The sequence below is a fragment of the Coptis chinensis genome, chromosome 4 (genome assembly GCF_015680905.1).
Source record: "Coptis chinensis isolate HL-2020 chromosome 4, ASM1568090v1, whole genome shotgun sequence".
Classification (NCBI taxonomy): Eukaryota; Viridiplantae; Streptophyta; class Magnoliopsida; order Ranunculales; family Ranunculaceae; genus Coptis; species Coptis chinensis.
The window spans coordinates 90,989,365-91,014,577 of record NC_141459.1 but is presented as its reverse complement, the minus strand read 5'-3'; the positions used below and the strand labels follow the sequence as shown (position 1 = coordinate 91,014,577).

Below are 25,213 nucleotides of genomic sequence, written 5' to 3'. Positions count from 1 at the left end.
GTTCGAGGACAAGATGAAGGAGCTCGAGAGCCTCTACAACCCAATCATAGCAAAGATGTACCAGTGCAGGTGCCGATATGGGTGCTTTGGAATGGATGAAGATGGTCCTTCAGTCGGTGGAGGCAGTGGTGCTGGTGTTGGTGTTGGTCCTAAGATTGAGGAGGTCAACTAATTAAGTTACTGACGATCTTGAAGAATTTTGTTGCTCAGCTTTTGCATTTTTAAACTTTCCAGTCATGGTATTTTGAACATGGGTACTTTTTGTTTTGGTTAATGGAATTATGAATTCGTGATATTGCTTAATATGGGCTACTATTTTTTAGGGGTCCTGTTACTGCCAGACTCCAATTTATGTTGGGCAGACCCCGAGTTGGGCCGAGTTGGGCCGAGGTCTGCCCATTGTGTTGGTGTTGGCACAACTTGGACTCGTACACCCCCCAACCAAATATCCAAAAAACCGGACAACCGGATCCTTCAAACCCACGATCTCGATCAAGCTCGATCTCTTCAAACCCACGATCGAGTTTCTCTCAAGCTCGATCTCTTACACAATCAAGCTCGATCAAGCTCAATCTCTTACACAATCAAACCGGACAACCGGATCCTTCAAACCCACGATCAAGTTTCTCTCAAGCTCGATCAAGTTTCTCTCCACGATCTCACCAAAATCAAGTTTCTCTCACCAAAATCAAACCCACGATCTCGATCTTTTTTTGGTATTATCAATACTCATTTCATTTTCTTTTTCAATTACTAATTTTATTTGCTTCTAACATTAGGGTTTTTTTTTTTTTTTTTTTTTTTTTATTTCTTCTAATAAGGTTTTCTGGATTACGGCTTCATCGCGAATCGGTAAGCCACTCAATTACCACTTTCATTAGAGAAATTAAAATGTTGTTTGCATAGCCATGTTCATTATTTGATTATTTAAGAGACCATAAGAATGGTGTGTGTATGTTGACATTATAATGTTACATATTCGTATTTGACATGGTTGCTTTCTAGTTTATACATGTAACAAGTAGTATATTTTACCTAGGGCGCAGTTTTGTGTGACATTATTATCATAGTATATGAGAATATCAGGTGCAATATGAAGAATCATTTTCATGCATTCACTACTTTTTGGCTTTCATACTCACCTATGTTTTAGACTTTTAGGGTGTTGATCACAAAATAAAAGGTTTCTCGAACAACTTTTTTATTTGGAAAAGTCAATTGAAGGTTTCCTCCCGTATTTCAGTTGGGTTTCTTTGAGGTTTCCAAAGAAAAGAGATCGAGTGGTGATCTTAGTTAACGTGTCGATCTGTTCATGCTTTTGATGTATGTTGCTAAAAGGTCGGTGAACTCATGCACCATGTTTTTATCTTTGTGCATTGTTCGAAAGTGCTTGTTTTCTCGTGTGAATAGTTTCACCTATTCAGAGAATTTTTGTGGTGGATTATTCAATTCTAAGTCATTTACCACCAATCCGTCACAAATTCACAACCCTTAAGGAACTAGTGTCTTTGGAGGATCTCATAGTTCCCACATGGGGAATCTTATTCCTCTTCTATGTAAAGTATGAAAATGTGATCCATGGTCCATTTGTCATGTAATCTTGTCGGACTCGGACTTTATGAGTGGTAAAATGAGTGTAATGCTTTAAAAGTCACCGTGAGACATTTAGTCGAGGCACTTTATATCGTATTTTTGCCGTACATGTTTATGTAGGATCCAGATAAAGAAATATGTCATGCCCAGTAGCCAACTAGCCATAATGGATGGTACCAACTTAGGATATTGATTAACCTTCCAGTTCAATATTCTTTCTTCTTGTTCTTCCCAGGATTGTTTTTCAGTTTACTCTCAAGTCTCAACTATAATCAATTGGTTTAGGTTTTGTGACTTTTGTCGATAAATATTTGGTGAGCCCAAATTATATATCTTACCTCGCATTACGAGTAGAAATGGTGTTTGGGTATCTTGTATTGGTTTTACAAGGCTAATCTGCATTTACACTCATTTTGCGCCGAATTGTTCTCAAAAAAGCTAGGCTTAGCATATGGACAGCTTATTTTCTAAACAAAATCTCCTTATTCTAGAATAGTGCTCTTTATCATTGCAAATCATCCCTAGAAAACCCTGAATGAGTAAGGTAAGGCAATCGAAGTCTAAGACCCGTGAGCACCTCAAGAATGGTCAACTATTTTCAAAGGCTCAAACTGTATCCAATGCCTACCTCCTACTCTCCTAGCAGTGGTTTTGGTGACTCTTTTCGGTTTCAAATTTTCGCTCCTTTGAGAGAACTTGTCTAATCACCTTCTACGATTGAAAGTTTGAAACAACGTTGGAGTCTTCTTGATTAAGCTTTATGTTGGATGGGTATTACATATTCATGATGGTCAACAATCATGAACACTTCTTTAAACGGCAAATTTGAGGATGTTATGGTATAGATAAAGTTAACTATAAAAATTAAAAAATTCATTGAGATATATGAGTTCTACTTTTAGGTTTTAGCCGTTAACTTGTGAATAATTAGTTTCCCTTCTCATTTTTAATTGTATAGTTCTTGGCTTCTTGCATTGATACTTGTATAGTTGTATGTCATTGACGAACTTCTAAATACAATTATGCCACATGAGCTACCCTAACGACTCTGGCCATAACTTCTCGTTTGTTTGTGTTTTCCTCTACTAGTAGGATTTATAAGATATTAAGATAGTAGACTATGCTAAGAAGAGCTATGCTTCTTGGAGGAACTTTAGTTGTAGGTTATAACTTAATATCAGTGAGGTTCTTAGAGTGTTTTACTACCTTGCTTGATTGAACCACCGATGCGGATGATTGTTGAAAGTAGTTATATCTTTATTCACGTGGACCATTTAATTTGGAAGCTGGAAAAAAAAAGTAGCGATTTAGATTTTAGAGCATATTATCTGTAGTTGAAAATATAGACTATGGGGTTGCGTCTCTCACCTTCCTACTATTAGAAAACTGAGATTTGATTCTATTGTAACTTAATGGGAAGTTGCTGTACAATAACTTCTGGTTTGTGGTAGGTTTGTTACACTATGTTGACTTCCTAAACGGAGAAGAAGTTGTGCATTTGCTTGTTAGTATTAGAAGTTGTGAATTTGCTTGTTAATAAACAATTTGAATTAGTTGAATGTCTTATTTTTAACTCCTATTTATTTTGTAGCAATGCCTCGAACAAAGAATGTGAATGTGAAGAATGTAGCAAAAAGTGTTTTCCGCGGGTGCTAAGAAGTTGTTAGGTGGGGAGTAGTAGTTCGGTCATGAGGAGCCTGAGAGAAAAGAGAGAAAGGGCAACAACTACCTCGACATCAAGTCCATTTAGAGGGATCGGAAAGCGGATGATCCCAATAATGTAGTAAGTGGTGTAGAGTTAGAAAATCAAAAGAGAAGAAAGCAAACAAACTTAAAGTGATGTAGATGTAGATGTAGATGTAGATTTAGATTTAGATTTAGATTTAGATGAAGATAAAGATGTAGATGTAGATGTAGATGATGTAAATATGGATCGTGAGAAGAGTGTAGCTGTAGGTGATGATGAAGAAGATGATAGTGAAGAAGATGATGAAGAGGGTGTTGATGACGCGGAGGATGAGGAGGACGCGGAGGATGAGGAGGACGCGGAGGATGAGGAGGAGGAGGATGATGATGACGAGGAAGTCCCTGAAGTCCTTGTACACTGCACCTCCAATGAATATTGTGAAAAGTCCAAAATGACTTGGAGTTCCGGAGAGAGGTGTTTATGGAGGTGGCCCCTCGTGTGTCACATCTGTTATATGACTATCGCGGTGCACGTGGCTTTCCTGCGATATTTGGGAGGGCAGGGTAATATTATTATATATTGTCTATTAGTATTTAAATTTTGTATTCACGAAACCTTGTGCATACATTAATACTAAGTTTTTGTTGTTTTAGGCGAGCGAGGGGTGTTAAAGTGTCATGGGCACCTGAACAAGTTGGTACAATGGGATATCGCCGGAGAGTGTTGGACCGCTCTAATTTTCATGTGGAGCTTCAAAGGACCGGCTTATGTGCTCGGTCTTAGGTGTATATAGGCATCATGATCTTGTGTTGGTCTCTGCGTTTGTGTAGAGGTGGCATCCGAGACCAACACGCGTTTCATATGCCGTGGGGTGAGATGACAATCACGCTGGGCGATGTTTCCCAACTCTTAGGAGTTCGATCGAGAGGCAAAGCAAAGGATCGGGGACACCGATTTGACCCCTGGAATGCAAAAAAAGACTCCTCCACCAAGGTCTTGGCATACCCATGGACAAGATAGATGTGGAGATGAAATCCAATAAGTTCACTTCCAAAGTTAGGATGGATTTCTTGATGAAGCAGTTTGCTGGAAAGGTGACGGATGAAGATTTATGGGATGAAAATGGGGTTGTTGTGAAGAAGGCGTCAACCCAAAAAGAGTTGCGGTTTGCTGTGAGAGCTTATTTGTTGTTTTTCTTTGGATGTACCGCCTTCACCGACACATCTGGAACTGCAGTTCCCGTTTGTTATCTGAGACTGCTTATGAAATTTGCCGAGATCAGAGACTACGCGTGGGGTGCAGCCTTACTGGCTTACTTGTACAGGGTCTTGGGACTGCCACAAGTGCCAAGGTGAAGGGTGTTTCAGGGTATTTCACTCTCCTACAGGTATTAGTTTTTTTGTTTTTCTTTTCAATGTCAATTTTATCTATCTATTACAATATTAACTGGGTGTCTATATTAATCTAGGCATGGATTTATGAGTACTTCCCAGTGTTCAGGCCATTCCCAAACGATGACTATCAATTGAGCATGTCGTCGCACTCATAAATACTCGCGATTACTTTCGGTCTTTTATGCTAGCACAACAAATACATTGAAGCATACCCGATGATTGATAATATGACTTGTACCGATGTAAGCATTTTTGTATATAAATAGTTTTATTTATTAATTGATATTATTAGTATGTGGTTAATGATTAATTTCCTCGATCATATGCTATTTGATAGGTTGAATGGTATTCCTATATCTTTGAAGTCCGAGCTATATGGCGGTGGATGAAATAACATTTTTCGAGGGATTTATATGCTTTCTTGATAATGTCGAAGCGGTATAATGTTTCGAGGGTTGTCGTCGGTTAGGTCATATGCAGTTTTGTACCTTCGGATCCCCAAGACCAAAGACCTCGGCGTGAACTACTTCGGACGCTTTGTAATGATGTGAAATTTAATGTTGTGTCTTCCTATTGGAGTAAATGGCGAATCACTTGATACAACTTGAACATCGAGGACCCATTCCGTCTTATCCATGGGAGTGTGTTAGTAGATACATGAGTTGGTGCGAAAACAATAGCCATATTCGAATGATAAACCCCGATCATCTTAATCTCTACTCCCTACGAGTCTTCCATATCATAATCACGGTGAGTTAATACTTTACAACGTTAGTTTTTTTTTTTTTGTTTGTTTTGTTTTGTTTTGGTATTTTATAAATGTAAATGTATATACTAATGTAGTTTTTCGTTTTAATTTTGATAAACCCGTCGTTGATGAAATTTCTCGTTTGCTCAATCAAGGCCCCGCAATTGGGTGGGATCAAGATTCCGCATTTTATGCATGGAACGAGTTCATGGAGGCATACAATTTGACCGGTGCAAGTTCATTGGCGGACGATATCGTTAAGGAGCATTGGATTTAGCAATGTTGAATTTGGTTAGTTTAGGGTTTACTGTGTTGAGCATTGGAAGTCTTGTTGGAGTCTGGGGTGGAAATGTGTTATAGAGCTTGAGCTTGAGTCTTTCTTGAGGGTTTATAGAGCTTGTGTTGTTATCACGATTGACTAACCATTTTCTGAAGTTTTAATTCTGTTATTGTTATGTTTACTTATGCTTTTGTAACAAAGATGCTTATAGAGAAAAAATCAAGTGATAACATTTTATTGTTCTTTGAAACTTCGAGATTTTTGTGGGATATGTGGAATACTTGTTGAATCTAAGTTTTGTAACTTAGAACTGCAGTACTATTTCTAATAAGATTTTGTTCATTTAATGCTTCTTGTACTCACATTCTAAGGATTTTTTCATATTTGACTTCGCGTGGTTTTGTTAGTCCATTTTTTTACGAGAGATTACCGATATGACATTTCTTGTGTTGAGTCCTCCGTCTTTGTTATTGTCAAATTTTTGGAATATCTTCTTCACTTTCTCCACTCTCATTTCTCTTATGCCATGTATAAAACATTGATCAATTGCCAAAACACGAAAACATCTATTTTTTGCCAAAACACGAAACAACATCGCCCACATCTAAACTTGGAAAAAAAAATGACTTGCTGTTTTTTTTTGCCTCTTGGACGATTAATTGGCCACACCATCCAAGAGGCAAAAAAAACAAATCATTTTTTTTCCAAGTTTTAGTTTCAAACGACATGGCCACACCGTCCAAATGCCAAAAAAACAGCAAGTCATATTTTTTCCAAGTTTTAGTTTCAAACGACATGGCCACACCGTCCAAATGCCAAAAAAACAAAGAAATCTTTTTGCCAAGTTCAAATCTCAAACGACATGGCCACACCGTTTGGACTTAGTCTCAAACGGTGTGTCCATGTCGTTTCAGATTAATTACAAACCACATGGCCACACCGTCCAAATGCCAAAAAAAAAAATAGCAAGTCATATTTTTTTAAGTTTTAGTTTCAAACGCGACATGGCATTCACCGTTTGAGACTAAACTTTCAAATTTTGTGGCAAATTTTACACCGCTCAAGTGCCAAAAAACAGAGATTTTTTTTTTAGCCAAAAGTCATTTTTTCCAAAATCAAACAAACATACATACATCCATACAATTAATTCGACAAAAAAAATACCATCAAATTTAAGAAAATTGTATCAAAAACCAAATTACAATTCCAACCACATGAACATTAATTACATAGACTTATTCCTAGTCAACATCTATTATTGGTATTTCGCCCCATCATTAGTGTGCTTTCGTCTTCCAATACTAAATTGGAAATGTTCAATGCCGTAAATTGCGCTTTGTCTTGCTTGTAATGCAAGATCCCAACTATCTGCAATTAAGTGTCGAGCTCTACGCCATCTTCACATCGGTTTTGGAACCGGACAATCATCAACAAGTTCAACATGGACAAAATGACATCCCTCAGACGTAAAAACGGTACCCAACACTTTCTTTACTCTCGGGATTTGCTTGAGTTCTCGGCAAAATAAGATGGCGAGATATACTTCCTAAATGTACGAGGACGACATTAAATCTCGAAGCAAATAGATATCCAGCAAAGGGCATGCTCATCCACTTACGAGGGGGTGCCCAACCGCATTCATGGGAAATTGTAGGTTTCACGTACCTAATCTCACTGTGAGTGTACAATGTACAGTATAGGGGGAGGTTGTCATTAAGTTCTTGTAACAACTCATTTCTCATCCACGACCACTCTTCCCCGAAGTTCTTCCTAATGCAATGCACATTGCTCTATATACCCGAATTGCCATCACCCACAGGGTCATCCACTTTAACAATATATTTGTGCAGTTCTTTTGGAATGTCCAAACCGTAATGTCTCGGCTCCCTCAGGATGCCAATGTCTAACTTTTGAGGTGATTTTTGAGAAGAGTTATTCCGTGGTGTGGTTGTTTTAGGTGGTAAAGGTGATTTTTGAGAATAGTTATTCCGTGGTGTGGTTGTTTTAGGTGGTAAAAGTGACTTTTGAGAAGAGTTATTCCGTGGTGTGGTTTTTTTGTGTGGCAAAGGTGGTTTCGGAGAAGACTTCTCTGCAGGTGGGTTTGGAGTAGCTTGGAATTTATAAGAAGGCTTGGAATTTGGCGTACATTCTGATTGTTGCGACGAGACCCACTCTTCATGCTCACGTTGGGAATGTTCAAAACCAGATGAATCTCGTTTTGAAGAGTTCTCATCCTCAGTTGGAAGCTTTCTCTTGCAGCTACCCTTAGGCCGACCTTTGGTTTTCGCCTCCTCATGAGGTGGTTCTAGCCATGTAGTTTCTGGCACAGTAATCTCCATAAGTTTTCTAACCATAACCCTCTGCTCTTCTTCATAAGCCATTTCATACCTTTTCATAAACATATCCATCGAATGTCTACAATTGGGACCAACACCCACCGACACACTTGGAAAAACAGACAGAGTTTTCCAAAAGGGATCGATAGCACTCAAAGATATGGAACGTTCTTGATTTTGAAGTTCAATGATTTCGTGAGCACATGACAATCCATGACTGGTGCGCAAATAACACCCACAAATGAACTCAGAGTCTTTAGCGGCCGGAGGGCTTACACGGGTATCTAGTTCTTCATAAAGCAAGTCCAAACATTTTCTTGAGACCGTGTTTTACGAGTTCACGAAATAAAGGAATTCGGTGGTGGTGCTAGGTTACAATCAGACTCTTCTCGAACGTACCTCTAATATTAGACAGCTGGATCTCTAAAATCGGGTGGATCAAGTAAAACATACTTAGAAAATCATGTCTGTTTGTGTTTCCTAGAACACGTTTCACCTGAGCATGAGACCCTGCGGCTCTATTGGTCGTTGTACTCCCAAAGTGAATGTGTTGATCTGTCCAACAACATACGGATCAATCCTTGTAAGACAACCAAGTCTCTCGCAGATAACTAACAAAATTGGAGTACTCAACCCTATATTATTTTTCCAAAGCAGCAATTCTACGGTTGAAGATATCCTCGGTCCTCGATTTCACTACGTTGTTCCACGAACCGGCCTTTATCTACTAGTTACGTGGTGGGAAAAAATCATTGCATTTCGAAGGACGACATAGAGATATGCCATCTACGAGAGATGCTTGTGCGCGTCGAGAAACACAATATCAGCAAAGACCCATCAAGGCCAAGTCCCTGTCGGACCACGATCACGATGGCCTTTTTCACCCAAAGAAACCGTTAAACCGACGCAAAAGCCCACTCATAGTCTATCGCTGTTTTTGATCGAGCAACACTTGACAGACCGTGAAAGACTTCCGTGTTGAAGTCACCCCCACAAACCGCATAAAAGGCCACCGATACTTATTGGTTTTGTAGGTAAATACGTCTATGATGAAAACTTTTGGAAAAGTTCGAGCCATTTTAACACCGTCCGGATGGGCCCATAACAATCCCGTTATCTCATCCGTATTCATATCCTCTCTCACCTCCTCGAAATAATGGTTTTCTACTAACAACTCACGCAATCTCTGCATTTGCGAGCGACCGTTCATATTCAATGTCCTCACCTTGTGCCTGGCATTGTAGACTTGATATATGCTAGATAGGTTATCAGGAAACCTATGTCTGATGGACTTCAAAACTTCTTTAGGCTTAACTCCATTTTGAGTCATCTCTGACAAGAACTTCGAATTGTGGAATAGTCGGTCGAGTAGCAAATGCATGTCCTCAAGGGTGTTAAGCTAATGGATGGTTGTGAACACCATTAAGAACGACAATTTTCCAACTATCGACAGTGCCGCGTTGGAAAATACATCTTAACTTAAATGGACATCCACGTTTCATGGTTCCCGTATTTCTTTTATTAACTTTCTCTGCTTTTTTGTGTGAACGATACACGCCCGAACTCTCGCAATCTAAATCCAGCCTTGGTACTCGGTTCCCGTTAGCATTCTGCGACTTCCCAATTACCACAACCACATTACATTGTTTTCCCCGAGCAGTTGCCCAACCAATTACGTCACTACGTGTATGAAATACCTAAAGATATGAAAGAAAACAACAATCAATAAACTAATATAATTTCATTTAGAAAATAAAAACAAGTGAAAACAATGCCTACTATGTACCTCTTCCGTAGTAAATATTTCTGTTGTATCCATTGAAAGCGGTTGAACATCATCCACGTCATTCGAGTTTCCAGAGTTCTCGAAACACACCGAAGGATCCTAAATAAAGAACAGTTGTTAATTGATGTTTGGCTTAAGTACCAAATGCCACAAACAACATGGCCACACCGTTTGGACTAGGTCCCAAACGGTGTGGCCATGTCGTTTGAGATTTGAACTTGGAAAAAAGACTTGTCTGTTTTTTTGCCACTTGAACGGTGTGGCCACACCGTTTGGACTTAGTCTTGAACGGTGTGGCCACACCATTTGGACTTAGTCTTGAACGGTTTGGCCATGTCGTTTGAGACTAAGTCCAAACGGTGTGGCCACACCGCTCAAGTGGCAAAAAATAGACAAGTCTTTTTCCAAGTTCAAATCTCAACGACATGGCCACACCGTTTGGGGACTAGTCCAAACGGTGTGGCCATGTTGTTTGTGACTAACTTCAAACGGTGTGGCCACACCATTCAAGTCGCAAAAAACAGACAAATCGTTTTTTCCAAATTCAAATCCCAAACGACATGGCCACATCGTTTTGGACACAGTCCATACGGTGTGACGAGATCGTTTGGTGTGAAATACAAACGACCTAGCCGCGTCGTTTAATTACTACATGCATAATTATTACATGTATAATCACTGTACACATCAATAATTCCTACATGCATAATTATTACATGTATAATCACTGTACACATCAATAATTCCTACATGCAAAATTATTACATGCATAATTATGACATGTATAATCACTGTACACATCAATAATTCCTACATGCATAATTATTACATGCATAATTACTACATTCATAATTACGTTTAATTTAGATTTACCTTATTCTTATTAAATGCATCATCATCCATTCCTCTATTTTCTTCACTTTGAACTTGTTCTACATTTTCTTTTTGAATGGGGTCACTTAGAACTTGTTCTATATTTTCTTCTTGAATGGGGTCATGATGCATTACATTTTCTTCGTCATCTTCATGTTCTAAAATGGGGTTGGGCTCTTCCATTAGTGTTTAGTGTTAGTTTTAAGGGTTTAAGGGTTTATGGTTTTATGGTTTTTAAGAGAAGAGAATAGAAGAGAAGGGCTGAAAAGGTTGCAACAAGTCAAATTCACTTTGGTTTGGGGTCTGCCCAACACAAAACAACTTTTGGGACCAATGGCACATTTGTAATAAGTGTTTTAATTTTTGGGGTCTTCCCAACACAATATGGGGTCCGGCAGTAACAAGTACCTTTTTTAGTTATGGCCTTTATTGGCAGTAACTTTTACTTCTAGTCGTTACCTAATACTTTTTTGCTCATATTTTTAGCTGAACCTTGTGTTTGTTAGGTGGAATTTCATATAATGCTGTCTTATCTCCAATTGTTTTTACTTTCCTTTGTCTAGCTTGAATTTATTAAAGTTCGTTGAAACACTTACTTTTTTTCGTAACTGGTTGAAATACGCGAAGTGTTGTGTTGTTAAATCCCATGCTTCTGAAATTCTTTTTGAAGGGGAAGAAGTTTATAAATTGGAACACGCTTTTTACTGTGTATGCACAAGGTAAAACATATACATATATGCCTTACGTTATATATAGATGCGCCGAAGGCGCCGTATCTGTGCCGTACGGCACGGGCAAACCCTAGTTATACACACTAACAGGCTATTGGCGATTTGATCGGATTGAGTCATTTATTGGATCCGCAAGTTGATCTATTGAGTAAATGTAACTCAACACCTGTTCAAACAAACTTATCGAATTTGCAAATTGAACCACAATTGGATTTCGAATTGTAAGTGAAGTGGATAACTTCGAAACTTCAATTTGGATATGGACGATCATATAAGAATATTGGAATTTCGAATTGTAAGTGAAGTGGATAACTTCGAAACTTCAATTTGGATATGGACGATCATATAAGAATATTGGAATACCAACAGGATTGGAACTAAGTTTTGGGGACAACGAACTTTATCGAGTTTGATTGGGAATTTGAAGTGTGTTGTTCAAGTGCTTAGTTGAGTTTTTTTATTATTATTATTACTAGTATACTGCATGGCAGTGGAGAGTGAGCGGAACTGCGGGGGAGAGAGAGAGTTGGGTGATGCAGGGGAGAGAGAGAGTTGGGTGAAGAAGAAAGGTATTTGGGCAAAAAAAAAAGGAGAGAGAAGATGAGGACAGACAGACATAAACCAACCAAGTTGGTTTTTGTCCGCATAGTCCCCTCTTCTGCCAAAATCGTTCGCTCCGCTCACTTGATTATTATTATTAGTATTTATTTTATTTGTGACGTAATGCTTACATAGCCAAGCCATATCAGTTTTTATTAGCTGTCCATTTGAATAACAACGCATCATCCCTCTGTTAGCACACATAGGCAGCCGTTTGTACACATAGGCAAATTTTCTAACGGAACTACACTGGTGGCCCAAACTGATAAAAAAAATAAAGTTAATGATACAATTTGCTTTAAAAAAGTTTTAAAAAAGTTTTTGGCTTCAATTGATAAAAACAGGAAAGTTCATATTACAAAATATCCATTTTTTCCATCTTCTTTGGTGAGGTTATTTCCATTAGCTATTATTTTCGTTATAACATCTTTGAAGACATGTAAGAAATAGAATCTCCTTAACTCAATAATTCATTTATCTACACTCTTTTCTTAAATGCATTTATGCATTCAATTTTATTATTTTCTTCTCTATTTTTCAATCTTAGTTAAGTAATGAAAGTTTCAAAAGAGGTTGCATTTATGATAGGACGGTGGTATTGACACCCCACTTTATAAGACTAACACTCTTTTGGATGATATATGACATATATCATTTATTTTCTGAAGAGAAAAATATATGATATATAACATATATCATTAAAAAAAAAAGTGTTAGTCCCATAAATTGGGGTGCCAATAACACGCCCTTTATGATAAGACATGCGATGATCATAATGTTAGAAAAATAAAAATTAGTTATTCTTCATTTGTCAGATTGGTTAACTAATTAACTTCTTCACTTTGTTATGCGTTTATAACATAGATCTAGAAAACCACCATTTGTCAGATTGGTTAACTAATTAACTTCTTCACTTTGTTATGCGTTTATAGCACAGATCTAGAAAACCACCGCCTTCAATTCGTTCACAAGTGTTATAACTGCCATATACTTAGACATGTTCATGGGCCATTTTAATGAGCATGTTCATGGTACACACAAGAAACAATTAGAAGAATAATCTTTACGAAATCACGCCACCGGCAAATTTCTAGTTATATATAAAAACAAGCGCTACCTAGATGGCGAGCTTCTCACTTTATGTGCTTTTGGTGCTCCCTGCTCTCACTCAACGATTTGGTGACTGTAAATATCTATTTTTATCCTAGGGAATAACATGACATTACATTAAGAGTTTATGACTTAGCTCTATTTAGATGAAGGAATAAGATGATTTTGGTTGATGGAAATGCGCTATTCATGGGTAACAATATGTCTACGTATATGTAAGGAATAAGATGATTTTGGTTGATGGAATCATTCATGCCATATGTCTACATAGTTATGAGGTTGGATTTTATAGGTGTTGTGAACCAAGGTCCCAAATATCACTGATATATCTCGCTTTTTGGGTACACGAGATGAAAATATTTGATATATCTCCTCCACTGAATGCTGAATATTGTTTTTGCCGATATATATCGCAATTTATGATATCAATATATATCGATTGATATATACGACATATCCGATATAAATTGTTGATTTTGACCGATTTTTATTAATATATCAACGATATTTCCGATATAATCAACGATATTTCCGATATGTTTTGATATATTGACATACAAAACAAAATTTTGACTGGTCAACAATAAAATAGATATCTCCAATATTTCCGATATATCTCGTTTTTTGGGATATACGATATATTGTTCGAATTTGATATTTTGGTCCTTATTGTGAACAACCTGTTGGTAGGACACGTGCAGTGGTATGGACAAGTGTGCTGCTAAGATAAGCGACACGTCCTCACTAGTTGCACGTGCGTGGTGACTCCAAATACTAGACTGTTTGAGCTGGCATAGAAAAAGAGTAGGATTAAAAGGTGTAATGATGGTGCTAATCTGAGTATTACAACAGGTAAAAATTCGATGTTAATGATATCAATGATGAGAGTGGCGAGTGGCAGATGATAACGTCACGAAACAGAATCGAGTGACAAGTCATTAATACTGATATGATGTCGAGTAAGCCATTGATACTTTGACGAATGTGTGAGTCATTGAGCGTGGCGAGTGTTCATATGTTTGAAGTCGAGTTGGCAGAGTCGTTGCATGAATGGACTGTGTGTATCACGTGTTTGCTTGATAGGATGGTTAGAGTGACTAAGGACGAACCATTTAGATTATAAAGCGTGGCGTCGGTGTGTAGTGTGTGCTGTGGTGTGGTGGGCGGGCATTCTCGGCTTCTGAAAAGTAGGGTTGGTCATCGAGTTACCCCGAGTCGAGTATTGACATGCTCAAGCTCGACTCGAACTTGACTTTGAGTTTAATATTGGGCTCAAGCTCGACTCTCTCAATTGTTTGAAGAACTCGAGCTCGACTTGACTCGACTCGTTTTACAACGAGCTCGAGTTCGAACTCGAGTTAATACTCGTTTAAACTTGAATTTCAGCTTAAACTCGAAAAAGAAAAATGTCAACAATACTGCAACATCAAATTTAAGTGTATTTTGTCTACTCTGGAACAAAAAAATAAATAACCCTGCTTTTACCTAAATTTCTACAAATACCACACACCCAAATCAAAATCCATATAGTTGTTTTACCTAAACAAAACATAAAATGCAACTACACACCTTTGTATTCAAAAAAGTGTCAAAACGGTAAACTCATACTCCGTAAGCAATATATTCCCTTGAGCATAGCATATAAGATGAGAGTGAGAGTTAGGGTTTAAAATTTTGGGTTGTTAGATGCGGCCGTTGATTGTTAGGGTTGATGGATAATGACTTTAAGTATGTTGGGGTGTTGGGCTTGGGCAACCAAATTTGGGTATGGGTTAAATTTTGAGACCCCAAGGGCGATACCCACTAGACCACATGGATATGGGCTTATAAAGTTCAATCTTGTGAATTATTCGAGCTCGAAAAGACTCGAAAGTAGCTCAAACATTGCTACACATCCCTCGAGCTCGAGACTTGTTTTTCTCAATAATCTAAAACGAGCTTTTTTAAGCTCAAACTTGGCTCATACTTTTATGCGGACGAGTTTGAGTCAAGCCTTCTGTAAGCCGAGCTTGAGTTAATCGCGAGTAGCTCGGCTCGATGACCAGCCCTACTGAAAACTGTTACATTTGGAAGTTGGAACAGTACTAACTTCGGTTGAACCACATTGAATAGCCAACTCAAATACGAAAATAGGTCCAGATAGCGGTCATGTAATCTTGACGCGTCTTTGATCCAGGTCGTATCTCGTATGTGCATCCATGATCCACCGTTTTCGGCCCAAACCGACCCATTTTTGAGCGCCAGTATGAAATGGGTAACAGACCAAGTTAGCACCAAACACAGGATTAGTATACCAGAACGCGGTGGGGACAAACGAATAATTGGGGATCATTTACAACAAATTCTGATCAAATGAAATTCGGGCGTTCAAAACAAAATGGAGAAGGAATTATGGATACCATATATAACCCATAGTTGAACCACATTATTCACGAATAGCCAACCCAAATAAAACGAAAATAGGTTTTGATAGCGGTTTAATTCGTAATCTTGACGCGTAATTGCGAATTTTGATCCATTCGTATCTAAGGTTTGTGCATCCATGATTTGTATTATTTTTTTCATGAATAAAATTGTAAAAATAAAAATAAAAACGTATATACTTATATATCAAAATTTTGAAATGGGTAAAATATATAGCACCAAACAAATATATTAGTATACCAAAACGCGGTGGGGACAAACGAATTTATTGGGGATCATTTAAAAAATTATTATTGTTGAAATTCGGGCGTTCAAAACAAAATGGAGAAGGAATTATGGATACCATATATAACCTAAAGACTACATAAAGGACTGTGCTTCACACTCAGATCAATTACAACTACAATCATTTCAATGTTTCAAAAAAATTCGGATATATAACCATTTCATATATATTAAAAGGAAACCACCATTCTGAAGAGACCCTATGTCCAATTCACTGGCCTCCCGATTTGAAGATCTTGTAATCCAACAAAAACCTAAGACAACTAAAATTACTTGAGAATTCTATGAATAAAAGACACACTGATTCATAGGTCCAGCTAGGTGATAAATCAGGTTCAGAGAGAGCCCTGCTGACATTTCTGTTATATCCCACAAGAATCATTGAATTTTCTTGTGACAAGGATACCAATGGTGCTGCCATCTCAGGTGCCAAAAGTTTAGCATCAGCACTTTCTGTTTTGAATTCCCTAACTCCAGCTTGCATGATGTTATCCTTCCCCAGTAACCTGTCATATGAAGTATCAAAACTTACAGTGAGACTTTGTTTCCTTACAAAAAAAATAAAGAAAAAGAAAAAAAACAGGAGTAAATTGAGAGAGAGTGATCTGTTTATGTTCCAGAACAAGGAATCTACACATACCTATCGTTTAAGATCAGCCAAGCTCATAAAAGGAGATAACCAATCAGAATACCCTTTTCAAACTGAGTAATATAGTAACCCCTGGAAACGCTTTCTGTAGCGATTGTACATTCTTATTGACTTTGTCCAGCTCCTCCTTGTCGCTCGACTTGATAGTCGATGTAATGTTGACTATATCCAACACCAAAGCACTTCTTAGGAAAAATTCGAGAAACTTGAATTCGTTTTCAGATCCCTCAAAATGTTGCATCTCAATAGACTTCAGTTGATGAAACATGCAAGTGAATGATAATGCTGCATCCCAATCTCCCCCGTCTAGTTCAGACTCGAAAGTTGTCTGATATCAACAACAATAGTTGGTAAAGCAGTAGTACAACAACTGTTCAATTTGTTGCTTTTACTGTTTTTAATTGCTACTACCTGTACCCTTATTTCAATGCATGGCAACATATACGAAAGAAATTAGATTGCATTTGGCAAACACAATCGAATTTGTAGAAATTGAAAAGTAAATCATGACAAATAAACACCTTGGTTTTTAGTGAAGTTAGTAAGTATAAGCTGGAACGGTTTGACTAAATGGTAATAGTTGAAACTTGAAACATGGTATAGTACTTGATCAATACCTTGGTTCTTTCCAAGACTAGAGTTTCTAAATGAGGGAAGATCTCTAATGATTTTGCCAATTGATGGATGTATGATTTGTCGCACCATTCTGTAATCTTCAAATACTTCAATCTTGGAAATGAAATGGGATCCCCTTCCAGCATTTCTGGCAATTCTTTAAAAACCTGACAATGAAAAATATAATAAATTTGAAAAAGCATATTCACAAGTAAAACTTTGACAATCAGACCGTGGTTCACTACAGACCAAAACACCATTATTCATATACCAGGCAAATACAGCAAAATTGTTTCAGGACAGCATCTAAAATCCACCATTTGCATCCTGGCAAACATTTATGGAACATGGCACCATAATACTCTTATTCGGTAGAGCTTATCTTCTAACTTTTAAGAAAAAATCAAACACGTGAAGCTGCAAAGAAACAGGAAGGAAATTCTATAGTGAAGGTTCCAGTTTGTAAGGCTGCAGTGAAGTCTTTCTTAGAGGCGTGGTGAACTGTTGTTAAATAAGAGGCGCTGGTGAAGTCTGTCTTAAGGGGCAAGTATTACACCAATTTTCACCCCCCTTTTAACCCAAAGGATACGGGCGCATCAATCACTTTATCCCTTCACCAAGAGGCAAAAAAGCAAGACTCTTCAAATTCTTAGTAACTTGGATCATCTCCATCATCTCCATCATCCAATGATATCTAATACATAAAACCAATAGGATTTTAAAGTAGTTTTCTGCAACATATTGAGACCTTAAGAAACCCTAATATGCATTTTAGGTGAATTAGAAATACCCTGGATATTAATTTTCCGACTTTAAAGTGGTTTTTGAACAAGAGGGTAATGAGGGAGGAGTTACAGACATAAAGTCAGACCAAGACAGATCAAACATTTTGGAAGCACCTTTGAGCACTGCAATCAGATGCGCCTCAACCAACAAGGAAGATATCCGCTTAAACTGAGAAAATCCAAGCAATGGAAATTTTTTTCTAACAAAATTGAATGTTGTTTCTGCACTTACAAGTATCGATCTCATCGACAAGACACTCGTTCGTACTCAAACAACATTTTGATCACAACTCCATGATTGCAAGTAAAAATCCTTTGACTGGCAACTGTCTTAGAGAAATTTCAGGTTTGGAAAGTGTTGGATGATGCATCCTGATAAGTGGTAAATATGGCATGGATGTAAGATTATTGGGTTCGTCTTATCTACTTCACGACAAAGTTGCCTACTGTAAGAAAGACTTCAGGGCTCTGGAAAAGACAAATGATTGACAACTCTACGGATAAGCTCGATAGTGTTACTGAACAAATTAAAAGAGCTTCTGTCGAGCCAAGCACATGCAAGATTCCACACAAAACACAAAATATACAAAGCTTTGTAAAAGTTACACCAACAATTGCTTGCTAAACAGTTAAACCAGCGTAGTCAAGGAAGATGTGTGCCTAAGGTGCGAAGCGTGGTGAGGCACACCTTTAGTGTCTCGCCTTGACCAAGGCGCAGGTGCAAACATAAGGCGCGTGCCTTTTGTGCCTTTTTGAGCTTTTTGTTGAGGCGCGAGGCGCGCGCCTTATCATCGTTTACAGTTTTTCTTCTTTTTTGTACATTTTTCGCTATATGTGATACATCCACACTCGATCTCATAGTTGGATGGTACAACAAATCATACAATTTTTATAAGTTTTATCTTAGAGCACACTCTAAGATTTGAATTTTACAAGTTTTTGTTAAGTTGTAAGTTGTATGGATTGAGAGAGAGACACAAAGATGGATTAAATGAAGTTTTATGGGTTTCTAAAATTTGAATGATGTGTTCTATTTCGTGAAGAACTTTGCTCTTTTAGTTTATTGAAGTGGAGCTAGATTGTTTTGAGAGAAAACAATTTTCATTTTGCTAGTGACTTGTTGCTTACGTCTTTTCTTTTAAATGACTACTATCTCAATATATTCCCAATTTTTACGCGTGTTGCTCAATTAATGGTTGACATGTTTACAATTCTATAGAATTGACATCATTGTTTGGCTAAGCATATCAGTGATAATTCATGTCATTTAATTTTAATTTTAATTTTTTTCATTTCTTAATTTTTTTAAATTAATATGCGCCTCACTTCAATAAGGCGTGCGCCACTCCCCGCGCTTTGCGCCTAAGGCACAAAGAGAGTGTTGCGCCTTAGGTGCGCCTTAATGCCTTGACTACACCGAGTTAAACAGCAATGCTCTAGAGTAGGTGGTAATCAAGAGGGTGAGCCTAATACAAAAAACTTTCACCTTAAACAATTAAATAACAAAAAAAAAGAACAAAAATGACAGACCGCATTCGGACCACCCAAATTGCTGAAGTCTCCACTGATAACCGAAATTCGTCAAGACTTCTTCTAACACCTTAACCATAGGATAACTAATTCAGACGGAATGCCTTCTCAAGCTAAAACATACAAAACTACAAATGGAGTTAAGAAAGTTTCAAGTCCTGAAGGATTTCAGAGTAGCAATACTGGAGTTGTAGGGCAAGACGAGATCCCTCCAGTACAGATTTGTGGGATCAAGGTACCTTCTTCATACCTTTTAACGACACCGAATTCCAAAAGACTATTAGATGTGATACACACGTAACATTGTTTAAAGAGTTATCTCAAGTGTACATTCACTATCTAACTTGAAAAAGTTCCGTTGGCAGTCATTTCTACAGTTCTAGTGTGGTCCACTGATCAGCTCGCAGATCTGTTTACCAAGTCTATTTTCCCTTCCATCTTGAATTCTAATGTTGTCAAGCTGGATTTAATGAAAATATTTTCTCCCGCTAGAGGGTTGGGGGATATAAAGGATATATGTCTCCCTTCCTCCCTGCGTCTGGACTAATGGACTACCAGTAGGTCGTTCAAACATCCACTGTCTCCCATCTCATGTACAAAGATGAGCTGGTTATCTACCAAAATATCATTGGTGTGTCTGAAATACAATTTTCATTCTCCCATTATTTGTGGAGCTTCAGGATGAAAAACCACCTTCACTGAAGTCATTATTTTCTTCAGTCTGTACACTAATCACAATTCACAAAAGAATTCACATCATACACGCTGTCTTAAACGTTAGACCAATCGAATCAGTACAAGACTATCTTGGTACTCGCACCACCTTCTGAAAAATCACCAGCAAGTGATTTTCAGACTAGAGAACAAACTAAAAAATTGGAATGCTGACACCATAAACCAAGCAGGTTGTCATATTTGATTAAAGCAGTAAATTCTGCAACCGGTCTTCATGGCAGGCCTGTCCTGAAAATTCTTACTTGCACTGTTGAAGCACTTGAAAACAGGCAGGGATGGCCTTTTCTTAGGGGACAGTGGAAGTAAATATGCCCAATTGGGACTCAACTAAAGACCCATTTGAAAAAGATCATTTTGAAGAGGAAACCTCATAAATCATAACATGTCAATGACACGATGCTAGGTAAAAGAGCGTGGGCTGTTTTACATGAATCCTATTGACTGGTACTAAAATCATCCAACCCAACTGTGTGAAGAACGATGACTTTTACACATTGCACCTAACCATGTGGCATGGCATACACAGAACGAGTGTGCGCTCTTAAAAGCATTAGGCTTTTGAAATGAAAAAAGAAACAATGCCTTCCAAGAAAAGTGTCGTTTGAATAGTGAAATAAAGAGAAAGGGAGAGAAGAAGAAACAAGAAGAGAAGAGATTTCTTATTTTTCATTATTAGACAAGTATGTATTACATAGTCTTATTATATACCTTGAAGAAGGAAGGTGAACCTCAACAAACTTTGCTGGCCACACGACTTAGAATTAATAGTTATTGATTCCCTTATTGTTTAGACAAAGTGAGGATGATTTAGATGGGTGTGGAATTAGAGAGCAAATACACTGAAAGAAAAAAATGGATTCCAAGCTTATCATCACTAATCACAATTTACATACTACTTCACCTTGGGACTAGTTTGGAAACTCAAAATTAAACTAGGGCATTTGTAGCAAACCTATTGGACACTAAAATAACTCTAAGAGCTTGAAAAGAACTAGTCAATGGCTCAATGCCATGAGAAAACAACATAGTTGCTACGATCCAAAGACAAGCAAAAAAAAACACAAATATCAATTCTATACAGTTATTACACCAGATGAGGGGAAAATAATATAACATAAATTCAAGTTTCACAATTACTCACATGCTCAAATTTAAAAAGTAATAAAGAAAAAAAACAAACAAGTGTAAATTTGAACTATGAAATCAAATGAATAAAAGTTGTTTCACTAAACCCTGTCTACAGACTGGACCTCTCATAATGACTTAAGATGCTGTGGGCCTAATGACACAATCTAATGTGCCACATAATAGATCTGGCTGTGTTGTTACTCAAACCCGTAGTAGCGAATTTTATCCCGAGACCGACCAGTTTCAAGAGATAAGATTAAGCACTTCACTGGGATTATTCACAGGGATCCACCATATAGTATACCACATATTTCAATTTGTTGAATACACTTGGAAGATATAAAATCAGATCACATCAAAGAGACACCACGGGAAAGTATAGATTAAGGGCATTTGATAAAACATTTTTTTGGTCAGTGCGTCAATAAAACATCTCTTCAGAAAAAGGAAACTCCCAATAGAAAGATTGTATAAATGCGGTATATACGTTTGCAGTCTACAAATCTCGTATGTTAGACTTACACTACCTAGTTTCTTATCTGATATTATGTATTTTGATCATATGGGGTTTTTTTTTTTTTTTCTAATTACTATATCTTACTACTTCTTGACCTAAAAAAACACATGAAAGAACGGTAAAGCACAATTTAGCAATATCCTCAAAACCTTATACTTAGGAGATATCTTTGTTCTCAGAAATAGATGTTCAAACTCTTTAAACAAGTCATCTCTCAATTAAAAAAAAGAGAGAGGAAAGAGAACATACTTGAAAGCCATGTCCTGATAGTGTTAGTGACTTTGCAGTAGTGATTCCTTTAAGGATTTGTTCCAAACATCTACCATACCACCAAATGTTGACTACCTCTTGAGCTTCAGGTGCACCTTTCAATTCATCCTTACAAACTATCATCGTGTCAATCTCTGCAGTAACTAGACTTGTAAGATCCTCCAAAGCATACTCCTCATAAGCATATCCATTACACTTGAGCGATACAAGATTCGGGGCACATAACTTGACAGAAGTATCACAATTGAATTCTTGAAAATCATTAGCCAGTCTCAAATACTTAAGTTTAAGACCAGATATAATAAGTTTGTTAATTTTTATATGGTCACAATTTTGTATATTCAAATTCTCCACAACTGACAAGTCCAAAACTAATTCCATATTACCATCACGAGGAAAAATAATAGCACCTAAGTCCAAACAACTCACATTAGCAGATAAACATATTGAACTAGGTGACGGAACATGCAAACCAACTAAAGTAACAACTTGAACACTCCTTTCCATACCATAAGCAACCCACCTATCAATTCTATCAAAATCGCCAAAATGAGCAGAGCTAAAAAATAGATTGAAAGTGTCTATATCAGAACCGTCACGGAGAAGTAAAACTGTGTCGACAAAAAACTTGAATTTGCCTTTGTTAAGTTTGTTGTCGTTACGTGAACTTCTCCAAGACTCTTCGTCGAAGTTTAGAATACGGAGTGAGTGCCATACATTTCTCCATCTTTTGGAAAGTAGACTTGTTTGTACAACTTGTTTCATGTCCATGAATGATAGAATGTGGTGGACAAGTGATTGTTCTAAACTACTTATTCTGTTTTCGGCTTTCATGGTCGTCAAATTGATGAGTTTCGACTTTCGAGTATCAGACTCTTCTGGCTGGGCCTTTTAATAAATACTGTACAGCGGATTGTCCGCTAGTCCACGTGGACCCTTGAAGGGCCGAACTAAATCTTGGATCGGATAGGACCAAAAACCAGTGGAATGAAAATGCATCGTATTTAATAGTACGTTTTTTTTTTCTTGGATGTAAGCTACTGACCTAACTAGCTATAATAATAAAATCTGTTCTGTCCCAAAGCTAAGATGAGCGGCGAAGTCAGTTTTACCATGCTTAGCTTGAAGGGGACATCAGTGGTGCAATTTTCGTTTTTTTTTTTCGTTTGCATTGAATGCAATTATTATTATTTTTTTTTTTAAAGATTTTTTAGTCTCAACCAAGGCCCAAAATATCGAATTCAAATAATATTTCAATGAACTCAAAAACCGATATATATCGGAAATATTGGAGATATCTATTTTTTTTGTTGACCAGTCAAAATTTTGTTTTGTATGTCGATATATTAGAAATATCGTCAATATATCAGTCAAAATCAACAATATTTAGTCAAAGCCAACAATAGCGGTTAAAGTCAACAATAGTGGTCAAAGTCAACAATTTATATCGGATATATCATTATATCGGAAATTGTGATATATATCGGAAAAAAAAGATTCAATATTCGGTTGAAATATATCGAATATATCCATGTCGGTATACCAAAAAAACAATATATCGGATATATCGGCGATATTTTGGGTCTTGGTCTCAACTAAATTTGTGTGGCACTCGAATGCATCACACATTTGCCAGTTGAGAAGTAAATGGAGAGTTCGAATTTACTAGATTTCTCCCGGAATTCTGAATTTTGGTTTTTGAAAAAATAAAATAGTGTCTAAGAGTATCTCTAGGCGGTGGTAGTATCACCCATAGTACAAAAATATCGTGATATATCACAAAATATTGCGATAAATATCGAGATTTCAGCAAAAGCTATATAAATATTGCGATAAGTTTAGAGATATATACAACTGCAAATATCGATGATATTTTGACAATATTTATTATATTTTTGATATTTTATGATATATTGTAATATTTGAGGATATTTGGCGTTATTTTATTTAGAAAACAATTTTATTTAATATTTATCATTATATTTCAAATAAATATAAATGATCTATCGTGATATATCAATAAATATCCATGATAGTTTTCGATATTTTAGATATATCTACGATATTTGCATATAAAATAATGTAAAATATCCCCAAAGAGAGGGATATATCCACGATACATATCAAGAAATTGAGTATCGATAAACACCCATATCTTGATATATATTTTGTACTATAGTATCACCTGTATGTTTGAGGCCGAAATTTGAAGAAAGTATCCTCAAATTTTGACCAACTCTAAGTAGAGGCAAATATCGGATGCAAATCTGTATGTAGGGTCTACCCCGCGCGCCCCACTGTTGCGTGCTATATCTACACTATATGATAGGCGGGTCTTCCGAAATACCCTTCTCAATATCAAGTAGGCAATTTAAGATCTCCTTATTTACTTAATTTAGAAACACCTCCCTCACTAAATTTAGAATAAGCCCCACTTTTATTAATATAATTTGAACAAGGTCCCTTTTTATTAATAATTTAGAAACACCTCTCTAATGTCATTTAAATTAAATAATTACCCCCATTTCCCACATTGAAATTAAAACAAGCTAAGCCATATTTTATTATTGATAATTTAAAAGAACCTTTCTAATATCACTTAAATAATATAATTATCTCCCATTTTGTTTTAAAAAAATAAATAGATGAGTCTCTCCTATATAATTACAATTACCATTTACAATTAGAGTTCAAAGAAACCATGCTAACTATCAATCATGAGAGACAGGTTTCGAGACTTAAAAAAACCGATGCGTAGCACGGTTTGCATACTTGTGCTTAAATAAATGTCGTGTGACAGTTGGATGGACTATTGCCATTTCACACATTTGTTTTCAACATAGGTTCTCTAGTTTAAAAAAAAAAATGGATTCTGACGACGAATATGTTTATAATAACTAAGCAAAATGGAGTGGTGACGATGAGGAAAATCAAAATAGTGGCAATAGTGCACTAGTTTGGAGCAATCCCATGAGTGATCTAGATGATGAACTAGGAACTTCTAGAGCTGGAAACCAGGGAGGTGAGCTGGATGATCCATTGCTGCTTCAGTATCAACAAGTTGATTTTGAATTTCCTGCAGAGCCTATGGATTTCAACCATCTTAGACCGGTGTCTAGGAGGTGGCATGATAAGCA

General features: G+C 37.0%; 1 protein-coding gene across 1 annotated transcript; it reads right to left on the bottom strand.

Moving 5' to 3' along the window:
- Positions 1 to 15,884: 15,884 nt before the first annotated feature.
- LOC147505596 (putative F-box/FBD/LRR-repeat protein At5g44950) lies at positions 15,885 to 22,986 on the bottom strand. Its single transcript, XM_086558079.1, has 4 exons — positions 22,056 to 22,986; positions 17,114 to 17,278; positions 16,488 to 16,824; positions 15,885 to 16,353 (listed from the first exon to the last, which is right to left on the bottom strand). The coding sequence occupies exons 1-3, from the start codon at positions 22,908 to 22,910 to the stop codon at positions 16,531 to 16,533; spliced, it is 1,314 nt and encodes a 437-aa protein (XP_086414205.1). The 5' UTR covers positions 22,911 to 22,986; the 3' UTR covers positions 15,885 to 16,353; positions 16,488 to 16,530.
- Between the last annotated feature and the right edge of the window lie 2,227 nt (positions 22,987 to 25,213).